At 33.8% G+C, this 25077-nt stretch overlaps 3 protein-coding genes and 1 long non-coding RNA gene across 9 annotated transcripts in view; all 4 read right to left on the reverse strand.

Annotated features, from left to right (window-relative positions):
• Positions 1-12218, reverse strand: part of LOC126693695 (F-box protein CPR1-like) — a 41481-nt gene extending 29263 nt beyond the window's left edge. For 2 of the 4 annotated variants that reach the window (XM_050389825.1, XM_050389826.1), the window contains exon 1: positions 10948-12218. In XM_050389825.1, coding sequence (XP_050245782.1) covers positions 10965-12113 — 1149 coding nt within the window. In that variant the 5' untranslated portion in view covers positions 12114-12218 and the 3' untranslated portion in view covers positions 10948-10964. Of the gene's footprint in view, positions 1-10414; positions 10668-10947 lie in introns of those variants that run through there. The other 2 variants (XM_050389823.1, XM_050389824.1) reach the window with 2 other exon arrangements.
• LOC126693697 (F-box protein At3g07870-like) overlaps positions 1-14102 on the reverse strand; it is a 43103-nt gene extending 29001 nt beyond the window's left edge. The window contains exon 1 of the mRNA XM_050389827.1: positions 13814-14102. The gene's annotated coding sequence lies outside the window, so the exon portion shown is untranslated. The remainder of the gene's footprint in view (positions 1-13813) is intronic.
• The window catches only part of LOC126693698 (uncharacterized), a 69216-nt gene extending 50120 nt beyond the window's left edge, over positions 1-19096 (reverse strand). The window contains exons 1-2 of one of the 2 annotated variants that reach the window (XR_007645468.1): positions 17759-19096; positions 17575-17634 (exon numbers count right to left, since the gene is read on the reverse strand). This is a non-coding gene — a long non-coding RNA (uncharacterized LOC126693698). Of the gene's footprint in view, positions 1-17574 lie in introns of both variants that reach the window. The other variant, XR_007645467.1, reaches the window with a different exon arrangement.
• Positions 19097-19149: 53 nt separating this feature from the next.
• On the reverse strand, positions 19150-21918 carry LOC126693694 (F-box protein At3g07870-like). Of its 2 annotated transcripts, none has more exons than XM_050389819.1 (2): positions 20638-21918; positions 19150-19726 (listed from the first exon to the last, which is right to left on the reverse strand). In XM_050389819.1, the coding sequence occupies exon 1, from the start codon at positions 21819-21821 to the stop codon at positions 20655-20657; it is 1167 nt and encodes a 388-aa protein (XP_050245776.1). In that variant the 5' UTR covers positions 21822-21918; the 3' UTR covers positions 19150-19726; positions 20638-20654. The 2 variants fall into 2 exon arrangements, with proteins under 2 accessions (XP_050245776.1, XP_050245775.1); XM_050389818.1 differs by lacking the exon at positions 19150-19726 and adding an exon at positions 20065-20354.
• Positions 21919-25077: the final 3159 nt, after the last annotated feature.

Raw genomic sequence — 25077 nt, forward strand, 5'->3', positions numbered from 1 at the left:
AATTTCACAGATGAATAATATAAATAAAATAATATAAGTCAAAGATATAAGTTAGAATTTATAAGTCACATTAAACCCCATTAAACCCACAGTAAACCCCATATATAAGTCAGATTTTATTCCATTCCTAAAAGTATCATCATGGGAAAATGCTACAAAACAACTATTTAAAGCCACTATTATTAATACACTCATAAGCCAATAAACCTAATATTTTTGATATTTTTGATATTTAAGTCAGATTTAAGGACTTACCGCAAATGCAGCAGCCCAAGCATCGTCACTGGCCGTCACCGTATTTGAAATGGGGTCCCATCCCATTCCTGTATGTGTGATGAGCTGGGAGAATGTGCGGTGTCTCTGTTTCAGTCGTTGATATTTTTGTGTAAGTTGTGCCTTGGTGTAACTTTTAGACGCACGCTTGTTAAACTCATTGACATCTGTTGTCCAAGTTCCAGACTTGAACTGGCCTTGGGGCATATTCCCTTTAGCATCCTCTTCTAACAAGATATCAATAAAATGTCTCTCAACTGCTTCAGGCCACTTCTTATCCTCGGCATCATCCATCTAAATACATGTTGGTATACTTACATAGACTCGTAAAATGGTCTTCTATGATATGGATTTAAAATCTTTAACTTACTACTAGACCCAAGCAGCAGGCATATAAGAGAAAATTCACCCCATATAAAGGAAAAATACAAAGATACACATTCTATACACATCAATTTTAGCTCAACTTATAGTGGCATTGTATATTTATGAAGGCATAGGAGCATATTATAAATTTATAGTTGAATATATGTTGAAAGGTTAATGTATCAAACCAAAGCTGAAGCCTTTTTGGTTCATGACATAAAGAAGCAATTATACTACTTTGAATATTTTCAAGGAATGCACAATACTATTTTTCAATTATCATACACAGAAGTGAAGCTTCAAAGATTGTATGTAAATCTGAGAAGTTGGAACTACCATCAACAACAACACACAGTCCAGCCAAAAGGCCAGACTCAAAACAACAAGAGAGTCAACACACAGTCAGGATAATAGTACACTCAAAACAACAAGAACCTCCAAAGAGGTTAATAGCATTAGCAACACCAAGTTCAAGCAGGCCAACAGAAATCTTAGTTGTGAATTACCACATTCATTTTTTCATGCACTTATAATTTCAAGAAAAGAAAATTTTGATAATAACTTAATTTAAGAATAGAACTACCATTTAAGAAGTTCTCACTTAATTTTTTGTATATGCAGGTTTGTTTCACAGTTTGTGATTACCCACATTTGACTTATGCTTCATTTATTTCTTGAGGGAGCTTGTAGCTATCTGGGATTAAAATGGTAGTTTTAGGAATCTTCCACTTTTTGGCAACTAAAATAGACCAACAGTGTATTGTATAAGTTATTTTCATGTACTGGATTTTAAAATGTTTGGAGACATTTGCAGGGGATGGGAACCCTATATAATAGTTGAAGTCTCTCTCTCACACAACCGTTTATACATACTCCCTTTCTACTTCAACAAAAACATTAAACCATAACACAGAACAAGCATACATCAGCAAGCCACAAAATGAAGAGATTTTTTCAATCAGCTACGTACAAGATTAAAACAGAACTTAGAAGCATGATTCACTATATATTACACAGACGTACCAGTAAGGGAACACGGTCAGAAGAGGAAGCAGAGGAGGAAGCAGATGCTCTGTAATGCACGAGAGAGGTGGATGAGGAAGGGAGTGAGGCGTCCATCTGAAAGAATATATGGGATTAAAAGAAGCCCTAACATGAATTAATGTGAAATGATCTGTTGGGATGTGAAAGAAAGCTGAAACAAGTAATTAACAAAATTAAAAACCTTACCTGACCGACCCCTTCAAACTGTGTGAGTTGCCTTTTCCTTAGCAACAGAGCGTCGTTGGTGAGGAATTAATTGGGAGAAAGGGATTACTGTGATTCATAGGGGTTTCTTCTAAATGATGCGTGTGTGGGATTTTGACGCGTTGATGAAGCTACTGTTAGGAGTAATGGCGCCGGATCCGTGAGGGGTGAGGTGGAATGCCGCTGGGTCAGAGCAGTAATGGAGGTGGGTGAGAGGAGTAATAGAGTTCAGACTGTGATATTCTTTGTAGAGATGAGAGTAGAGAGGAGAGGAGAGATGAGATGATATTCTTTGGGGCGTGAAGACTGAAGAGATGAGAGTAGAGAGGAGAGGAGACAAACATTAGAAAAAAACTGATCAGTGGGTCCGGGCACAGTGAAAACTGAATTCAATTTTTATTACCGTTGTGCCATCAGAAACGTCTGTTCATTGTTTAAAATGTGAGCCGAGCATGTTTCAAAAAATATATTTCAAACAGGGGTTTTTGAGCAACCATTTCCAAACAGCCCTATTTTAAACTCTGTCACCAAACATATTGTTTCAAATTTTGGACACTAGTGTTCAGTGTTTAAACACTGAACACTGTGTTTTCAGTTGACAAACCAAACGGGCTCTAGAAATCCTTTGTTATTTGGAAAGGGTGTTCGTCAAAAGAGATCTTTAAGAGTTGTTTTTGTTTTTGTTTTTTTTTTTTTTGTGTGGTAATCCCATATATATATATATACTGGCATCTTTTTTTCTTTTGAGAAATAATCTTCCCCTATCTTCCCCCCTCTTTTAATAATTAACATTTATGTGATAATGTGATACCAATTTTGATTACAAGGGCTATCAAAAAAAAAAAAATTTTGATTACAAGATTTAATTTGTTACTGTGGGGTCCAATAATTGATGGGCCAGGCCCACTTGCTGATGGAGAGTTCAAAGGCCTAAGCCGAAAAAGGTCATGGCCCGAGCTCAAAAATAATAAGGCCCAATTGGCCCGGAGAAGCAGCCGAGGACAGTACAGTCCTCGGCTGACCCAAAGATCCACCAAGAAGAGGGGCAAAACGGTAAAGGGACATGCTTGAAGGGAAATCTAAAATATCTAGGAAAGGCTGCCTTTACCACCTTCCCCATGCATATCTCTGCGCCTAACAGAGCCTTATCCTTTAACTTTATCAACCACTCCCAACAACTTTGGGTTTGGATTAACAGGACAAGTATCAGTCTTGGAAATGTCGACCCTACACGTGGACGAAGGAAAGTGAATGCAGACTGATATAAAAGAAAATATAAGTAATCTAGAGAGGGGGCTGGAGGACTGGCCAAAAAAGAAAGGCTCCCAGTCTACCTCCAGAAGAGAGGCTCCAAGGGTGAAAGCGCTTAAATCACATATGAACACCACAAAAACCCACTGTCGGGTAACCAACGCCTAGCTTTTCGAATCCACTCTCTACAAATGATATTGTTTGGGCCCATTCACATGCGAACCCAACTCTACTGCGGTTCGTCGCGAAACGTGACCCTACAGTTACATTGCAATAATTTAGAGGTTTTTTTCTTGGATAAAATTTGGGGTTTAATTTAAATTACCCCCCCCCCCTCCCCTCCCCTTTTTAATTTGAATTACCCCTAAACTGTAAGGTTTAAAGTAAAAATTCCCTCCCATTTCTTTTTTTCCTATAATATCATTTTCACCCCTAAAATTTAATGAAGTTCAATTTTAATTTTTCAAGTTAATTTTTAACTATAATATATTAAAACCCACAAATCTTTAGGTTTTGGCTTTTGACGAATTGAGAATTGCTAAGAGCTTGTGTCAATGCTATATCAATGTTAAGTTTTTTTTTTATTATTATTTAATTGAATCTACCAACTTTTTTAAGGGATTTTTGTTTATTAATTTTTGCTATTTTCCAATGCAGTAGAGTCCACTTAATATCTTTTTAACAAGTATAATTGAGCACACAATAGCGTATTTCAAGTTTTAAAGAGGTTAAGTAGGTCATTTGATAAAATATTTTAAACATGCTATATGTATTGACAATATTTACTATCATTTGTCAAAAAAAAAAATATGTGAAAATAGAAATTCTTTCTTAATTAAGGTTCTAAATACAAGAAAAATGATATTGACAAAAAATTTCAACTATCATTCATCACGAATTGCTTGTGACTTTTGGATTAAATTGAATAATCCATTGGCCACTTTTAGATTGAATGGCATATCAAGCATCTTAGGTGGATGAATTTGAGTTCGAAGCCAATTGGAGCTTAGTACTCTTTTAAAATAATAATAATAATTACAAATCACATTTTCTTTGGTTGGTTATGTTGTTAGAGCATTCTCATTGGCAATTGTAAATGGTATATGTAGGGAAATTTAGCATAAAGGCACAAAAAGAGCCTAGCAACCGAACTTGTAAAATCTTACAATTGCAAATTTTTTACAATTGTGTTACAATGCCATCCTAAATGTAGGATGGCACTGTAGCACTTTAGTGAAAATTATAATATATTTTAATTGAAAAAGTGGAAGAGAGATGGGAGAGAAGAATGAGAGAGAGTTGTATTGGAATATATTATGATATCGCTTCGAATCAGTAAGGTGGATGTTCTGGCTTCGATGGGCTACTGAGTGGTGGAAGGCCTACAAAAAGCAAACGCTGTCAAAAAAGGGGACCGGAGAAGACCGGCCAAACCCCCTCCAATGGCAAAGTTAGTCTCACAGGAATGAAGTTCCAAGTTTTTTGGGAGTCAAGTCTCAGAATGTTCTTACCTTTCTCGGGTTCAGACCGGTCCTTTATATAGAGATCTTGGGGACGGTTATTTGTCCAATAATCTCCCCAAGATTTTTGGAAGCCAATGAGTCCGAAGTTAACTTCCTCAATGGCTACTAAAGTTGTAACGCTAACGGAAGTTAACTCATTTGAGGGATTCATGGCGATAGCTACGGGTTTAGTAACCGCTACAGAGAGTAGAAAGTTTTCTAAGTGTTGCGTATTCGTCCATCTAGTGTATGATGATCTGGTCGTCCCTAGACATCTGATGATCGTCCATGGACGACCTTCATGGACGAGTTTATTGTCCATAGGAGACTTGACTAATCAAGAGTAATATTATCGTCCATGAACATTTTTTCTTCTTCTAGGGTGATTCTTGGTCCAACCAGCTCTATTGGCTCTGGACGATGCCTTTGGACGAATTGGAGTTAGAGACTAATTTTCTACTTCTCCATCGTATTATATTATTTTAGTGGGTAATATATATTATTTTAATGAGTAGAATAGGAAAATAAAAGTTGAGATGTTAGCTGTGTTGTAAAATGGTATGGTATAATTGATAAAATAGCTTTTTGAGATAGTAAAATAGAATATGATGGAAGTTGCGGATGCGAATGCTATGGGATGCAAAAGGGGAATCAAAACTGGTGTATTCAGTGAAATCAAGATCGTCGTCATCGTTATGCAATCCGTAGACTTGTTTGTCATTCCATGAGAACCATACGAGGAGGAGGTTTTTGATTAGGGATTTCCAGGTTTTTGAGACAGAGGTGCAGACTATAATGGAATCGATAGGTGGGAAAGTGAAAATATGGGAATGAATCTCATCAGGTAAACATCCCATCGAATTTATCAAACTAGATTGGTGTCTAGTTCTCGATTTTTGGTGTTTTAAAAACTATGATGTGGAGTATTGAGTGTAGAAATTATGATAGATAATTTGTGCTCTAGACTATAGAGTCCTTAGAGATCTTTATTAGTATATTTTTCATTATTAAAAAAAAAAAAAAAAAAAAAAAAAAAAAAAAAAAAAAAAAAAAAAAAAAAAAACCCAAATATAACCTATAATTTAAAACAATATCAAGTAAAACCCTAAGCTTTTGATAAATCTTTTTCACCAAAAAAAGAAAAGAAAAAAAGTCAGTACATAGAGAGGTAAAAGGATTGGAGTAGATTTGTTATGAATTCTTTATTCTTTCTCTTTCTCTTATTATTATTATTTTTCATTGAACCGCAAAATTTACTCTCTCTCTCTCTACACACACACATTGGCATTTTTTTTTCTTTTTTTTTTTGGTTGAGAAATAATCTTCCCCTCTCTTTTAATTTGTTATATTTCAATAATTTAGAGGTTTTTTTCTTGGATAAAATTTGGAGTTTAATTTGAATTACTTCCCCCCCCCCCCCCCCCCACCCTCTTTTAATTTGAATTACCCCTAAACTATAAGGTTTAAAGTAAAAATTCCTTCCCTTTTTTTTTTGTTCCTATAATACCATTTTCAAGTTCATTTTTAACTACAATCTATTCAAACCCACAAATCTTTTGGTTTTGACTTTTGATGAATTGAGAATTGCTAAGACCTTGTGTCAGTGCTATATCAAAGTTGGGTTTTTTTTTTTTTTTTTTTTAATAGACCAATTTTTTTTAGAGTGTTGAACATCTTTCTGTTAAAGGGATTTTTGTTTATAAACTTTTGCTATTTTCCAATGCAATAAAGTTCACTGTAATATCTTCTTAACGAGTGCAATTGAACACACAATAGCGTATTTCAAATTTTAAAGAGGTTAAGTAGGTCATTTGATAAAATATTTTGAACCTGTTATGTGTATTGACAATATTAAAATTCTAAAAAATACTACCATTTGTATTAAAAAAAATTAAAAAGGGAAAATGGAAAATGGAAAATCGTTCTTAATCAAGGTTCTAAATACAAGAAAAATGATATTGACAAAAATTTTCAACTATCTTTCATCACAAATTGCTTGTGACTTTTGGATTAAATGATATAATCCATTGGCCACTTTTAGATTGAATGGCATATCAAGCATCTTAGGTGGATGAATTTGAGTTTGAAGCCAATTGGAGCATAGTACTCTTTTATAATAATAATAATAATTACACATCACATTTTCTTTGGCTGTTTACGTTGTTTCAGGTTTGAAATTTATTGTCATTGGAGAGAGAAAGATACTTGAAGAGTAAAGACATGTTGTGGCATAAACTATATGACTCTTAAAGAATAAATAAATTGGATTATAGAGTGAGATACCTACAACCACCGAAGTTTTATTATTGACAAATTTTTTCATATAGCTTTTTAAGGTTAGCATCCTGAATTTGAAATTAACTGCATTATTTTCAATGAAACAACAGCCATTGCAATAACCAGCTTAGGATAGCAAAAAATCTATTATGGCTTATCAAAAAAAAAAAAAAAAAATCCTTTCTATTTTTGAAAATGAAAAAATAAAAATCCATTCTAATACCACATACTAAGGCAAACTAATTGTCTAAAAAATGCAATCAGACGAGAAAAAACAAATGATCCACACTATCCTCATATTCACCACATCACACATGAATTAGAAATAACAACTTCTCTTTTAATTAGCTATGACTCCACAAACAAATCATTATTGATTCTACATAAAAATAAGACATAAAAAGTAATCTTAACATCTAATATCTGGACCAAAAAGAATTTTGCCAAGTAGAAATAACAGTACCATCGTTACCTTCCAACCTCTAGTTTTTGCTTAAGAAATACCTTTAGAATCTTTGTCTTCTTGTAATTAGTTCTAATATTTTTTTCTTAGGCTTTTCATGTTCTTTGCTCATGAAGTAGTCTATTCTTAATAAAATTATCTAAAAGAAATAAAACTTCTCCTGAAAGTTTCCTCGGGGAATCTTGCATATTTCACCGGCCACTGCAGATTGGTAAAGTTTCCTAGTCAGAATTTCCAACACAATCTGTCTCGATCAATTAGATCTGCAATAGTTTGCAAAAAAACTCTCATCCCTCAATCTACCTCTTCCTTCAACTTAAACCAAGTACGATGATTTAGTGAAACTAAAGTACCATCTCCAATACACCATTTAGCTACAACCCAAGCTGAATTTCTAAAAGACATGAGTCACATGACACCTTTCCAACCCCAATAGCTGAAAGGTTTAAACCCGACACTAAAGATTCTTTCCTTTTTACTGTACTTAGCCATCAACTCCTTAGACAACAAATAATTTGGATTACAAATAACACCCCAGATCTTTCTTGCATGATCAAGACAAAATTTCTGTTTAGTAAATGAATTTTTCTTGATCCCTACAATATCCGAAAAAAAAACTTTTGAATCCTTTTAACATCTTTACAAATTGAATCAAGCACTTCATGAAAAAGGGTAATAGAGGCGATTAGCTCATAACATGTTTGATTAAACTTAATCAGCCTGATTGAGACAACAATTTTGCTTTCCATCTCTAAAGTTTTTGAGCTACCTTTTCAACTACAATTCTAAAACACATTGTCTTTTTTCAAACCATAATCTAAGTTAAGACCCAAATACTTACCAGGCTAGCTTAAGATCTAACACAGGGTTTATACTATGTTCAGAAGTCATAGGATAGAAAAACGCCTCAGATTTGTCAAAATTTACAATATTAAGAAGATTTAACACGGTATATACTATGTTCAGAAGTGATAGAATAAAAAACACCTCAGATTTGTCAAAATTTACAATCTGTCCAAAAAGGATACAATACCACCTCAAAATTTTCAACATACTATGTTGCATATCACTAGTACCTTGAATAAAAATAATGCAATCAACGGGGGTCCAGATTTCTTCCAATCCTATTCCCTTACAAATTCTCTGAAATTGTCCCTTCAATAAAGCCAGAGACAGCATAGTTGCACACATATAAGGTGAAAGTGGATCCCATTGCTTTAAGCCACTATAAGGAAAGTGAAATCACCCAGGAACCATTTAGTAGAATCTGATATGAAATTGTGCAAATGCATTGCAGAATCAAATTGATCCAATGAGGACTAAATTTTTTTTTAGCATAGCCAAAATGAAGTCCCAGATAAGTCTATCATATGCTTTCTACATACCAACTTTATAGGCTGCAAACCAAAATTTCCACCTCCTAGTATTTCTAATTTTCTCAAACAAGTCATGTGCTAACAAAGATTATCAGAAATTAGTCTTCCTTTAACAAAAGCATGGTAGGTAACAACAACTAGATAGTAGTCCCCACAAGTCATGGGCATGAGCTTGAAGATCTTGATTGAATGCTAACATTAAAATGGAAGATAAGAGAGAATGTACGTGTGTGCGCACGAGTGCGTGCACTTGTGTGTCCATGAATTCATGAAATGGTATGGCATACCATCTCATACGATTAATAGAAATCATGAAACAATAGAGTGTGAATAAGAGTAATGACATTGTGAACGGAAAGTGTTAATCATTACAGCAAAGTTTGGCCTCTAGATAAAGAGTGATTTTGGAATCTAAACTATAGGGCACTTGTATATGTCAACTAAAACAAAATTAAAAGAAAATACCAATCAGTCTATTTGATAAAAAGCACTAAGTTGCAGATTAGAAGTGATAGCACATTCAAATGTGCACAGACTCACATATTCACAACTCTTGATTTGACTTCCACCTGTCATATTGATGTAAAGAAGTAAAGATTTATAGGAAAAAAGATAAAACAAAGAAGGAAAATTCTAACATCAAAATGAAGGACAGAAAGTCCCTTTATATTGTTGAGGAAATAATCATTCTTTTATGATGAGCTCACTCAAATGATTTAGCAAGAGGCACAACTCTATTGATCCTTACACAGAATAATCTTCCAAAATGAGAACCATGTGTTCAAACAGGTTACATCATCAACATGTAGGCAAATAGGTGGAAGTGTAGGTTTTTTCTTTTGCTCCTTAGCAACTATAGTAGATCTATTACAGTTTCAAAGCAATTCAACCAATTATTAGTAAAAATCAAATGAAAATAAGTTACCTGCCACTAGCAACAAAACTTGTACATCCACCACAGAGCCTTGTCTCAACTCTCTTAGGCTTATGCTTGGAATCACTTTAATTCCCTACTTGGTCAATAGCCTATGCTCTTGCAACTAAAAGACTAAATCCAACTAATGCAGTTTTTAATTACCAATATTATTTTTAACAAAGACTAGAATTCCCACATTCAAACTCACTAAATTGGGGGCCTCTCCCCTATTTCTTAGGAACTGTACAGATGTATAGTCCCAAAAGAAAGCCATGTGAATCTTTGTCTTCCTTTCATGTGCATAGAATGTGGTCTTTAATTCAATGTTTCAACTAAGGTCTGCAAGATCAATCATCAATTCCATTAGTTTTATCTCTTAAAACTTTTTTAATAGGTGTTTTATCTCTTAAAACTTGTTATCATTGTAGGATATCCACCAAAAAAAAAATCACATTTTATGTATGACACGTTCAGGGAAAAAAAATTAAAGAACAAATGCAACTATTTAAAATGAATCCCGACAAAACCCTTATTAGATGGTAATATTTAATATGCAATTGTTGCCCCAACCCCCTTTTCTTCCCTGTCCTTTTAACTTTTTATCAACATAGACTTTCAGACCTCTTTAGATAGGTATAACAAAAATCTAGTTGTCTGAGTAAAAAGACATTTAACACAACTGAGCAGTATATCCATGTTTACAAACACTACAATGGCAAGCATCTTCATTGCAATGCAAGGATGGCAAGCAAAACACTTAATCATTTCAGTAAATACGAAACCAAACTGCAAATCATCAAAAAATACTAATATAACAATGGTGTAGCTACAAAAGGAGTTTAACATGAAACTACTTCAAGCCGTTTTGACATAATAAGCTAATTCAGTATTAAGAAACTATACAACATCAAAGAGCTTTGTTGAATCTTTTGTTTTGCTGAATTAATGCCTGTTACTCATTTAGAGCTCATCAATAACCATGATTGCATGAGGTCCTGCAAGAATTTAAGAACTATAAGTGCATTATTTTATAAGTAACAAATGATTATATTAAAGAAATTTTGAAATGAGGACAAACAATTCGAAGTATACATGCTATGCACTAAACTATCATCTCAATATAACAGAGAGTGACCACAACCTTGATAAGCTATTTATCCTGAAGATAAAGCCATTAAGGTAATCAATACGCAAGTATGGTCAATTTTAAGTATATATAAAGAACAAAATGAAAAATCATAAAAAGAACAAATAAAAACATGAGAAGCTTCCTACCGATTTTCTGTTTTTCCTCAGTATGTAACTACACCTTCGGTGGCTTTGTCGAGCAAAGCTAGACTCTCGACATAAGAACCAAAAAAGGTATCAAAATATCCATTAATTTCAAGATTCTTAATATTTTGGCTATCTGGATTCCACGAGACGAGCTCTAATCCAATATTTAGCAATATAACCTCACCATTCCTCCTAAAGCCAACTGGGCATGGAGAGGGCATTCCCAGAGTTGGACACTGATGTGAAAATTTTGTCCACGACGATGCAACACCATACTCTTTCATCACCCATATATTGATCTGACCAGTCTCTACCCTTCTTTGAAACCCAGCAATGGAATTTCCATATACAGAAACACGAGTCCACATCATCTTCCCTGTATAACTTGGAAGTTCTGGCAGCAGAATTTGGCGGAAGACCTCGTCCCCCAAATCGAACACCAAAACAAACCGTTTTTTATCATTTGTGACAGCAATCCAATGCAGTGCCCCATTGGCAAATGCCGGCGGCCTGTGACTAATTTTAGCGCATACAGGAGGCAGAGAAGCAGAAGCACTAAGCATTCTCCATTCACCAGTGGAGAGTGAGTAAACCTCGACCACGGGTCGAGACTTTACAAAGTCCGAAGGACTACCCATTATGGAGAGAATCCTGACCACTTTATAATCGTTAGTTTTTGGATCAAATCCAAACCCAAAAGATGTGCAGGACACACCATGTGTGTCGACGGTGACATCGGGATAAGGAAGTTGGAGAAACTTTCTCACACAAGGGTTCCAGAGAAAGATGTCGTTAGCGTGATCATAGGAGAGGCATAGCAGACCGTTACAAGTACCGACGACTTCGTGAAAGCCTGGAGCAGGAGCATGGAAAGGGGATTCAAAGCTGGTGTATTCAGTGAAATCAGGATCATCGTCTTCTTTATGCAATGCATACACTTCTCTGTCATTCCGCGAGATGTTTAAGAGGAGGAAGAGGTTTTGGCTTTTGGTGTGGGAGTGGTGGAGATGGGTGGAAATGAAAGTAGGGTTTTGGATTAGGGATTTCCAGGTTTTAGAGACAGAGGTACAGATGATAATGGATTTGATAGGTAGGAAAGTGAAAATATGGGTAAGAATCTCATCAGGTAAATACCCCCACCGAATTAACTTGTTGCTGTCTGACATTGACCCCGATTTCAGAGAGAGAGAACCAACGAAGGCAGGAGGGGCGAAGCTGGTGCTCGTGTGGAGCGTCTCTGGAGTAGAGGAAATAGTTTGGGTCTTTGAGTCTTGACCGAAGAGATAAAGAGTTTAGTTTTTTTTTTTTTTTTTTTTGGAGAAAAAAATTCATTCTAGACCATTTTTTTTGGGGAAAAATTCATTCTAAATCCCATAATGTAAAATTTATTACTTTGATGAATATTTTTTTTTTTTTTCATTTTTTTTGAAAGAGTTAGTAACAAGTTTCAATCTATGACATTAGCTTCTGATAAATATTTTTTTATTATCAGATCAAAGACATCAATTCATTTTATTGGTGAAGAAGATGATTGAAAATGGACTTTATTGTCCATAAACTACTTAAACCCATAAATATTTAGCCCCTATGTTTTATTAATGTTGAGTTTTTATTGCATTCAACCAACTTATTTTTTAGAGTTGAGCAACTTTTAGTTAAAGGCTTAATATTTGTTTATTAGTTTTTGCTACTTTTTAATGTAACACTCATTAACACATTCCTTAAAAAAGAGGTCATATAGATCTTTTGATAGAATATTTTAACATTGTTGTGTAATATGTATAATAACAATATAAAAATTCTGAATACAGTTACTTATCATAATTTAAATATGTTAATACATAAATTCTTTCTTAATCAAGGTTTTTTTTTTTTTTTTGGAAGAGTTAATCAAGGTTTAAAATACAAGAAAAATGATATTAACAAGATTATTAAAGTATCTTATAAATACAAATCATGAATGACTTTTGGATTGAATGGCATATTGGTCTTCTCATGTGGATGAATTTGAGTTTAAAGCCAATTGGAGCATAGTCCTCCTTTTCAATAATGATCATTACAAATTACATTTCTTTGGTTGGTTAGGGTGTTTTTGATTTGCAATTTATCATGATTGGAGAGAAAAGAATACTCAATTGAAGAGCTTTTTTTCGAGGGGTGGAAGAAACTATACTCAATTGAAGAAATGATTATTAGCAAGGTAATTGGATTATCATAAGATTAAAGTTAGATACCTAAAACCACTGAGGTTTTGTCACTTAATGGTAAATTCTTCCATATGATTTAATTAAGGTTAATATCCTAAATTTGAAACTAACTACATTATTTTTAAAGCTAACATACCCCAATTCCAATAACCAAATCCTCACTATGGCTTATAAATAAATTTATTCTAATTCCACACATTAAAGCAAACCAAATTACTCTTACAATTACACAAGAGAAAAACAAATGATTTACTGTTTCCTTATATTCAGCAAACAAATTGCTCTTGCAATTAGTAAATGAATTTTTTTAATTCCTACAATATCCCAAAAAAAAAAAAAAAAACCCTTTTGAATTGTTTTAACAATATCTCTACAGATTGCATCAGTCACTTCATAGCACAAAAAAGTGTAAAAGAGGCACTCAGCTCATATTGTGTGGGTCAAAAATCTTTGTATGTAATAACAAAGATTAGATCATCACAATTAATAACATAGTATAGGCTAAAAAGTAAAACTTAATACAATGATAAGATCTAAAGAGAAAGTATGCATTGACTTTTTTTCCTCAGGTTGGTCGATAAAAGATGGTTTGAGTACAATATTCCATACTTTCTCTCTTTTGAACTTCACAGTATGGAGAGTCTCTCCATCCTGGCCACCTTATAATCATTAGATTTTGGATCAAACCCAAACCCAAAAAAGGCGTGAGACAAACCACGTGAATCGAAGGTGACATTGGGAGAAGGAAGTTGTAGAAACTTTCTCACACAAGGGTTCTAGAGGAAGAATTTGTTAGCATCAAAAAGGCACAGCAGGCTGTTACAAGTACCAACAACATTGTATGTTATGTGATGGGGCTAAAGGTGTGGAGCATGGAAAGGGGAATCAAAGCTGGTGTATTCAGTGAAATCAAGATCGTCGTCATCGTTATGCAATGCGTAGTGTCGACTAAGTATTACCCTTAAACTATAAGGTTTAGAGTAAAAATTCCCTCCCATTTCTTTTGAAAAATGATATTGACAAAATTTTTCAACTATCTTTCATCACAAATTGCTTGTGACTTTTGGATTAAATGGAATAATCCATTGGCCACTTTTAGTCATTGAATGGCATATTGAGCATCTTAAGTGGATGAATTTGAGTTTGAAGCCAATTGGAGCATAGTACTCTTTTAAAATAATAATAATAATAATAATAACTAGTCGCTAACCCGTGCGATGCATGAGAAAACTATTAGAAAATAATAAAACATGCATATATTAAAAGACAATTTAAGTTCATGTGTGCTTGCAAGGGATACATACCTAAATAGTTCTTGCGGTAGAAATAAAAGCTTTATCTTTGAGATAAAGAACTGATGTAAACAAACTAACCTTACATAAAACAAATTAAAAAAAAAAAAAAACATAAAATTGATGTCACGGAAAATTCAGCCACATAGTAGTAATATATATATCTCTTAAAACCTAAACCTAAACCTAAACCTAAGGACTAAATATTTATGCGCCTTCTCTTGCTTTCCTAATGTATTTGGTTAAAAACATAAAACTGATGTCACGGGAAATTCAGCCACATAGTAGTAATATATAAATCTCTTAAAACCTAAACCTAAACCTAAATGTAAGGACTAAATATATAAACAAACTAACCTTACAAAAGCTGAACTTTATAAGCTAAAATCTATATCGTGAGTTGTAGATCTTGAATGCTATACCGTGCATTTAGGGCTTCCTACATCTGGAGAGAGAGAGAGTTTGCAGAAACCAAAGAAAATCTCTCTATAGCTTAAAAAACACAATATAATAAAATCAAAGAGATAAAATTTTCAGAGAACAAAATATTATAGATAATTTAAAAGAATTTTGGTTCAATTCTTGAACACCGCAACTCCATAAAATTCATACTAATAATAATATTTTATGATAGCGCAGTTAGAATTTTGGTGGAAAATTGTAGTGTCAGCAAAGGCTTCGGTTTTTTATATATATAGATGAGTATTCAATGGTGAACAAAGTACTATGTATTAATTAATATATAAACAAAACTAACCTTACAAAAGCTGAACTTTATAAGCTAAAATCTATACCGTGCATTGTAGATCTTGAATGCTTTAGGGCTTCCTACATCTGGAGAGAGAGAGTTTGCAGAAACCGTGACTTTATATTTCTTAACTTGAGAGAGGGGTAAGGTTACTAGGGTTTTGTAGATCTTAAATGCTTTAGGACTTCCTACGTCTGGAGAGAGAGAGAGTTTGCAGAAACCGTGGCTTTATATTTCTTAACTTGAGAGGGGGGTGAGGTTGTTAGGGTTTTGAGGAGTTATAATTTTTATTTATTTATTATTTTTTAAATATTGTGCTGACGTGGAAAATTGTGGTGCCAGCAAAAGTTTCGGTTTTATATATATATATATAGATTACAAATCACATTGTCTTTGGTTGGTTACATTGTTACAGGTTTGCAATTTATTATCATTGGAGAGAGAAAAATACTCAATTGAAGATTAGAGACATGTTGTGGCATAAACTATATGACTCTTGAGAATAAAGAAATTGAATTATAGAGTGAGATACCTACAACCACCAAAGTTTAGTCATTTGTTATTGACAAATTTTTTTCATATAGCTTTTTAAGGTTAACATCCTAAATTTGAAATTAACAGAAATTATTTTCAAAAAAATTAACAGCCATTGCAATATCCAGACCCTCACTTATTAGGATAGCAAAAAATCTATTATGGCTTATACAAAAAAAAAAAAAATCCTCTCTATTTTTTGAAAATAAAAAAATAAAAATCCATTCTAATACCACATAATAATGGAAACTAATTGTCTAAAAAAAAAATTGCTCTTGCAATTAGACGAGAAAAAACAAATGATCCACACTATCCTCATGTTTACCACACATCACACATGAATTAGAAATAACAAATGTCTTTTAATTAGCTATGACTTTACAAACAAATCATTATTAATTAGTACCTTGAACAAAAATAATGTGTCATGATCCTAGCATCCTATAAGGATTAAGTATAAGCTTAATCATGTGTTTATAAGCTCTTGGATACCATCTCCTTACAAGCCAGTTTTCAAGGGTAGGTTCTACCCATGGGTTTGTAATATTTGGTATTAGAATCAAGCACCACCCCGAGGAATCGAGCATAGCTCATTGAGTATGAACGTCGGGTCACTATGTCCTACATGAATTAACTATAAGCTTTAACTATATGTTTATAAACTCTTGAGCACTCTCTCCTTGGAAGGCGGTTTTCAATGGTGAGTTTTATCTATAAGTTTGTAACATTAATGCAATCATCTAGGGTTGCAATCCTTATTCCCTTACAAATACTTTGAAGTTGTCCCTCCAATAAAGCCAAAGACAACATAGTTGCACACGTATAAGGTGAAAGTGGATCCCCCTGCCTCAAGCTACATTGAGGAAAAGAATTTCAACCGAGAACCATTCAATAGAATCTGATATGAAATTGTGCAGATGCATTGCTTAATCAAATTGATCCAATGAGGACTAAAATTTATTGTTTTTAGCATAGCCAAAATGAAGTCCCAGTTATGTCTATCATATGCTTTCTTCATATCAACTTTATAGGCTACAAACCAAGTTTTCCACCTCCTAGTATTTCTAATTTTCTCAAACAAGTTATGTTCTAACAAAGATTATCAGAAATCAGTCTCCCTTTAACAAAAGCATGGTAGGTAACAACAACACAATAGTAATCCCCACACGTCATGGGCATGAGCTAGAATCTTGAGAGAATGCTAGCTTTTTACTGGAAGATAAGAGAGCATGTGTCTGTGTGCATGTGCATCTGTCGTATACAGCTAATAGAAATCATTGAAACAATAAAGTGTGAATAATAGTAATAACACTGTAAACAGAAAGTGTAAATTGTCACAGCAATGTTTGGCCTCTAGACAGAGAGTGAGTTTGGAATCTAAACTGGGCACTTGTATATGTCAACTAAAAAAAATTAAAAGAAAATAGCAATCAGTCTATTTAATAAGAAGCACTAAGATGCAAATCGGAAGTGATAGCACATACAAATGTGCACAGACCCACGCATTCACAACGCTTGATTTGACTTCCACATTTCATATTAATGTAAAGATCTAAAGATTTATAGGAAAAAAGATAAAACAAAAAAGGAAAATTCTAACATCAAAAAGGACAAAAAGTCACTTTATATTGTTGCGGAAATAGTCATTCTTTTATGACAAGCTTGCTCAAATGATTTAGGAAGAGGCACAACTCTATTGATCCTTACACAGCATAATCTTCTAAAATGAGAACCAAGTGTTCAAACAGATTGTCATTAGCATGTACGCAATTCAACCAATTATCAGCAGACATCAAATTATCAATACTAAACAAAGAGGACAATAAACTCGAGAGTAGAAACATACAACTATACAAGAACAGGGAAAGTCCACAAGCAAAATCTTGGTTTTGTTGAGGCCTTCCTCCTACAAAGAAAGGTTCTAAATTACAAAACAAGCTATCCATTTAGTTAAAAGGTTAAGCTCAAAATACAAATGGAAGACAAAGATTCAATTCACTGGTTAGCACAGAAAAAAATGAAATACATACTCATGGAGCTCCTCTTCCCTAGAGATGATGAGATAGGCTATGGAAAGGTATGCAATAACAAAATCTGGGCCACTGTAAACCATGAATATACTTCCTGCTGTTTGAAACACCAGTGGCCACCAAGCAGATAAGAATCATGTTGGGGAGGGGGGAAAGGGGGTAGAGGGTGGGAAAATGGAGAAGAACAAGTTATTCAAAGTACCAACCTGTAATCCCAAAAAAAGTTCCACTGCTCAATTGAGTCCATTTCTCAAAACTTCATTGACAAACTGTGCTGGGAAGAGGAAAATAAGCCGTATTACAAACTTAAGACTTGGCCCATAACAAAAAAGAGAGGTGTTTTCTTCACACTATCAGCAGCTCTCCTGAAAAGAAAAGGATTTTCAACAGAATTTTCATCCATGGCCAGAAAAATCTATCTGTATTTTTTTTTCCCCAATATCTTCAGGTAAATTCAATTTCCCATAAATCCCAAATGGGCAAAAGTTGCATATAAACAGAAAGAGTAGGAAAAAAGACAACTTGTGTGGAACCCACTAGAGCATATGAACCAACCAGGGATATTTGAGAAATGAAAATCTTGTCAATTGTGTAAAACATACATTCTGAAATCTGCACCACTAACGTTTTTGTTAATGTCATCTGAACAATTTATTTCCCTCCAACCAAAATTATCAAAGACCAGAACGAGAAAACATAACATAACAGTGATAAAAGACAAATAGAAACCATCCAGATAACTATATTGGTGTTACTCACAAGGAGACAACAACATTACAGGTTGAAGTCATCGTCATCAAGAGTAAAAGGTCAATTGAAGTGGTTCAATTCACAGTACGTCCATTAACCATTCACTCCCCATTACTACTACTGAAATGATGTGATTAACAAACAAATATTTACCACTCCCTCTTCCACCACCCAATAAAAAATAAATTAAATTAAATTTTTTTAAAAAAACACCTCCATATACTAACACAATATGAAATGAATTGTGTTACAGGAACAAGGTCTGGAGCAGGGGAAAAAAAACTTATATACGCTTACAAATGTTACAACCAAGGTAAAGAGAATAGGCTTAATCCCATTCCCACGTCCAATAAGGAGTGAAAATGCATGTAATTTTGCAAGTACCTAATTAGTAATAAAAGTTACAGGCTGGACACTCCTTTCGATAATTAAGGCTTATATGTTTTATTCTCTCACTTCCATCTAACTATAATAAAAAACAAGAATTTTACCCAAAAGAAAAAAAAAGAAACAAGCTTCCTTGTGAGACAAAGACAGAACAAAAGCTTGAAGCTTCAATTAAAATGCCTTAATTTACAAGAAATTGACTTAATATCTGAACAGTGACTAAAAGAAACATGATACAAAAGGAGAAAGCAAATTTCTGGCAAGAATATTTTTTTGGGCTTAGGACAGGTGAAGGATTTACATAATCATGCAACATGTCAACATATGATTTAATGCACTAGAATCATAAATCTTTCCATATGTAATATGTATCAGTCATTAAAATTTCAACATGTCTTTTCAAATTTGCATCACATAAAATAATTTCTAAAACCAAAAATAAGATCTGATTTTTCTTCATTGCACAATGTTACCATTTAATCAATCATATTGTTAACACAAACGGTAAAATAAAGCCATGTGCGCACACACACATGCACACAGCCTTGTCTCGATTTTATTAGGCATATGCTTGCACCCACTTTAATTCCCTATTTGGTCAAAAGCCTATGCTCTTGCAACTAAAAGACACCATCTAATGCAATTTTAAGTTACCATTGTCATTTTTAACAAAGACAAGAATTCCCACCTTTGAATTCACTAAGTTGGGGGCCTCTCCCCTGTTTCTAAGGAACTGTACTGATGTATAGTCCCAAAAGAAAACTTTGTGAATCTTTGTCTTCCTTTCATGTGCATAGGATCTGGTCTTTAATTCAATGTTTCGAATAAGTTCTGCATGATCGATCATCAATTCCATTTCATTTTATCTCTTAAAACATGTTATCATTGTAGGATATTAAAAAAAATTCGAATTTTATGTAAGACACACGAACAGAAAAATAAAATTAAAGAACAAATGCTACTATTTAAAATGTATCCCAACAAGACGCTTATTAGATGGGTGATATGTAATATGCAATAGTCGCCAACACACCACCCCCCCCCCCCCCCCCCCTCCCTTTAACTTCTTATCAACAGAGACTTTTAGACCCATTAGACAGGTATAACAAAAATCTAGTAGACAGAGCAAAAAGACATTTAACACAACTGAGCTGTTTACACACACTGCATTGGCAAGCATCTTCATCTTAATGCAAGCATGGCAAACAAAATTAAATGCTTAATCATTTCTGTGAATACATTGAAACCAAATTGCAAATCATTGAAAATACTAATATTACAATGGTGTAGCCATAAAAGGAGTTTAACATAAAACAACTACAGGCCATTTTGACATAATAAACTAATTAAGTACTAAGAAACTATACACAATCAAAGAGTTTTGTTGAATCTTTTCTTTTGTGGAATTAATGTCTGTTAGTCATTTAGAACTCATCACCAACCATGATTGTATGAGGTCCTGCAAGAATTTAAGAACTATAAGTGCATTATTTTATAAGTAATAAATGACTACATTAAAGATTTTGAAATGAGGACAAACAATTTTAAGTAAACATGCTATGCACCAAACTATCATCTCAATATAATAAGAGTGACCACAACCTTGATAAGCTATTTATCCTGAAGATAAAGCCATTTAGGTAATCAATACGCAGTATGATCAATGTCAAGTATATATAAAGAACAAATAAATAAATAAAAAACAATGAAAAGAATAAATAAAAACATGAGAAGCATCGTACCGATTTTCTGTTTTTCCTCAGTATGTAACTACACCTTTGGTGGCTTTGTCGAGCAAAACTAGACTCTCGACATAAGAACCAAAAAAAGTCTTATGAGATCCATTAATTTCAAGATTCTTAACATTTTGGCTATCTGGATTCCAAGAGATGAGCACTCTTCTATCATTTAGCAATACAGCCTCACCAATTCTATTATCTTCCAATACAACCTCACCATTCCTCCTAAAGCCAACTGGGCATGGTCGGAGCATTCCCAGACTTGGACGTTGATATGAAAATTTTGTCCATGACGATGCAACACCATACTCTTTCATCACCCATATATTGATCGGACCACTCCCTACCCTTCTTTGAAACCCAGCAATGGAATTTCCATATACGGAAACACGAGTCCACATATAACTTGGAAGTTCCGGCAGCAGAATTTGGCGGAAGACCTCGTCCCCCAAATCAAACACCAAAACAAACTGTTTGTTATCTTTACTGAAAGCAATCCAATGCAGTGCCCCATTGGCAAATGCCGGTGGCTCAGAACTAATTATAGCGCATATAGGAGGCAGAGAAACAGAAGCAGTAAGCATTCTCCATTCACCAGCGAAGAGTGAGTAAACATGGACCACGGGTCGACCCCTTGCAATGTTATAAACACTACCCAATATGGAGAGAATCCTGACCACTTTATAATCGTTAGTTTTTGGGTCAAATCCAAACCCAATAGACGCGTGGATCCAACATTGTGTATTGAAGGTGACATTGGGAATAGGGAATTGTAGAAGCTTTCTCACACAAGGGTTCCAGAGAAATAATTCGTCAGCGTCATTGGGTAAACCATCGGAAAGGCATAGCAAGCCGTTACAAGTACCGACGACATTGTGAAGGTGTGGAGCAGGAGCAAAGAAAGGGGAATCAAAACTGGTGTATTCAGTGAAATCAGGATCGTCTTCTTTATGCAATGTGTAGACTATTCTGTCATTGCGTGAGAGCCTTAAGAGGATGAGGTTGTTTTTGTTGAGGGAGTGGTGGAGATGGGTGGAAATGAAAGTTTGGTTTTGGATTAGGGATTTCCAGGCTTTTGAGACAGAGGTACAGATGATTATGGATTTTAAATTTAGGAAAGTGAAAATATGGGTAAGAATCTCATCGGGTAAATATCCCCACCGAATTGACTTGTTGCTGTCTGACATTGACCCCGATTTCAGAGAGAGAGAATCAACGAAGGCAGGAGGGGCGAAGCTGGTGCTCGTGTGGAGCGTCTCTGGAGTAGAGGAAATAGTTTGGGTCTTCGAGTCTTTACTGAAGAGAAAGAGATTTTTTTTTTTTTTTTTTTGGAGAAAAAAATTCATTCTAAACCATTCTTTTGGGGAAAAATTCATTCTAAATCCCATAATTTAAAATTTATTACTTTGATGAATATTTTTTTTTCATTTTTTTTTAAAGAGTTGGTTACAAGTTTCAATCTATGTCATTAGCTTCTGATAAATGTTTTTTTATTATCAGATCAAAGACATCAATTAATTTTTTTTTTTTTTTGATAAGAGTTAATTAATTTTTTTTGGTGAAGAAGATGATTGAAAATGGACTTTATTATCCATAAACTACTTAAACCCATAAATATTTAGCCTCTATGTTTTATTAATGTTGAGTTTTTATTGCATTCGACCAATTTTTTTTTTTAGAGTTGAGCAACTTTTAGTTAAAGACTTAATATTTGTTTATTAGTTTTTTCTACTTTTTAATGCAGCACTCATTAACACATTCCTTAAAGTGGTTAGATAGATCTTTTGATAGAATATTTTAACATTGTTGTGTACTATGTATAATAACTGTAAGGACACGATTTGTAACGAACCGTAACAGTGTTGGGTTCGCACGTAAAAAAACCCAAACAATATAATTTGTAGAGCGTGGGTTTGAAAGGCTGGGCCTTGGTCACCAAACGGTGGGTTTTTCGTGGTGTTCATACATAGTTAAGTCATTTTCGCCCTAGGAGTCTTTCTCCTGGAGGCGGGCTGGGAGGCTCTGGTTTTTGGCCATTTTTCCCAGCCAGCTCTTGGTGAACTAATTTTTACATTATATAGTCCTTCTTAGTTGATCTTAGCCCTCCACTTGTTGGTCAGGCAGGTGCTTACTTCTGTACCTGTCCCATCAGTTGTCCCCTCTTACTTTCTGTTAGTTGCGATGATCGAAGTTACACCGTCCAAGCATCTTTTCTCATTAACATGATCAGGACGCTGGCAGGTGCATTCAATGCGGAGGGGACGTATTTTCCTTGAACCAATTTTGCACCGTACCTCCACGTGGGCCCTACTCCACTCACATACCCATCAGGGGGCGGTTTGGGGGTAGCCTTCAGTAAGACTTTGATCTTCTCATCGAAATCCTGGAGTGCCGAGAATAGAATCGTCCTCAGCTGTTCCCCTTAACCCTTCGGCCTTTGATCACTCGTCCTCGGCACATTACTTCCTCGGCACGGGCCCTGAACCCGGATAGAGCGTGGGTCGGATCATAAGCTCCCCGGCCCTACAATAACAATATAAAAAATTCTAAATACAGTTACTTATCATAATTTAAATATGTTAATACATAAATTCTTTCTTAATCAAGGTTTAAAATACAAGAAAAATGATATTAACAAGATTATTCAAGTATCTTATAAATACAAATCATGAGTGACTTTTGGATTGAATGGCATATTGGCCTCTCATGTGGATGAATTTGAGTTTGAAGCCAATTGGAGCATAGTCCTCCTTTTCAATAATGATCATTACAAATTACATTTTCTTTGGTTGGTTAGGGTGTTGTTGGATCGCAATTTATCATGATTGGAGAGAAAAGAATACTCAATTGAAGAGCTTTTTTTCGAGGGGTGGAAGAAACTATACTCAATTAAAGAAATGATTATCAACAAGGTAATTGGATTATCATAAGATTAAAGTTAGATACCTACAACCACTGAGGTTTTGTCACTTAATGGTAAATTCTTCCATATGGTTTAATTAAGGTTATTATCCTAAATTTGAAACTAACTACATTATTTTTAAAGATAACATACCCCAATTCCAATAACTGGATCCTCACTATGTCTTATAAATAAATTCATTCTAATTCCACACACTAAAGCAAACTAAATTACTCTTGCAATTACACGAGAAAAACAAATGATTTACAGTTTCCTTAAGCTACTTAAACCCACAAATATTTAGGGCCTGGTACATGTGTTTAAACAATAATTTTCAGTTTTTTTGGAAATACATGTGGGTGAAAAAGTGGGTGGAAATATATGTAATATTGTCTAAAAATTGAAAACATGTGTTTGAACTCACGTGTCAAATGGGGCCTTAGCCTCTATGTTTTATTAATGTTGAGTTTTTATTGCATTCGGCCAATTTTTTTTTAGAGTTGAGCAACTTTTAGTTAAAGTCTTAATATTTTTTTTTTTTTTTTTTTTTTTTTTTTTGGCTGAATAAAGTCTTAATATTTGTTTATTAGCTTTTGCTAATTTTTAATACAGCACTCATTAACACATTCCTTAAAGAGGTCAGATAGATCTTTTGATAGAATATTTTAACATTGTTGTGTACTATGTATAATAACAATATAAATATTCTAATTACAATTACTTATCATAATTTAAATATGTTAATACATAAATTCTTTCTTAATCAAGGTTTAAAATACAAGAAAAATGATATTAACAAGATTATTCAAGTATCTTATAAATACAAATCATGAATGACTTTTGGATTGAATGGCATATTGGTCTTCTCATGTGGATGAATTTGAGTTTAAAGCCAATTGGAGCATAGTCCTCCTTTTCAATAATGATCATTACAAATTACATTTTCTTTGGTTGGTTAGGGTGTTGTTGGTTTGCAATTTATCATGATTGGAGAGAAAAGAATACTCAATTGAAGAGCTTTTTTTCGAGGGGTGGAAGAAACTATACTCAATTGAAGAAATGATTATTAACAAGGTAATTGGATTATCATAAGATTAAAGTTAGATACCTAAAACCACTGAGATTTTGTCACTTAATGGTAAATTCTTCCATATGGTTTAATTAAGGTTAATATCCTAAATTTGAAACTAACTGCATTATTTTTAAATCTAACATACCCGAATTCCAATAACCAGATCCTCACTATAGCTTATAAATAAATTCATTCTAATTCCACACACTAAAGCAAACCAAATTACTCTTGCAATTACACGAGAAAAACAAATGATTTACAGTTTCCTTATATTCAGCAAACAAATTGCTCTTGCAATTAGTAAATGAATTTTTCTTAATTCCTACAATATCCCAAAAAAAAAACCCTTTTGAATTGTTTTAACAATATCTTTATAGATTGCATCAATCACTTCATAGCACAAAAAAGTGTAAAAGAGGCACTCAGCTCATAATATGTGTGGGTCAAAAATCTTTGTATGTAATAACAA

The sequence above is a fragment of the Quercus robur genome, chromosome 7 (genome assembly GCF_932294415.1).
Source record: "Quercus robur chromosome 7, dhQueRobu3.1, whole genome shotgun sequence".
NCBI classification, from domain to species: domain Eukaryota; kingdom Viridiplantae; phylum Streptophyta; class Magnoliopsida; order Fagales; family Fagaceae; genus Quercus; species Quercus robur.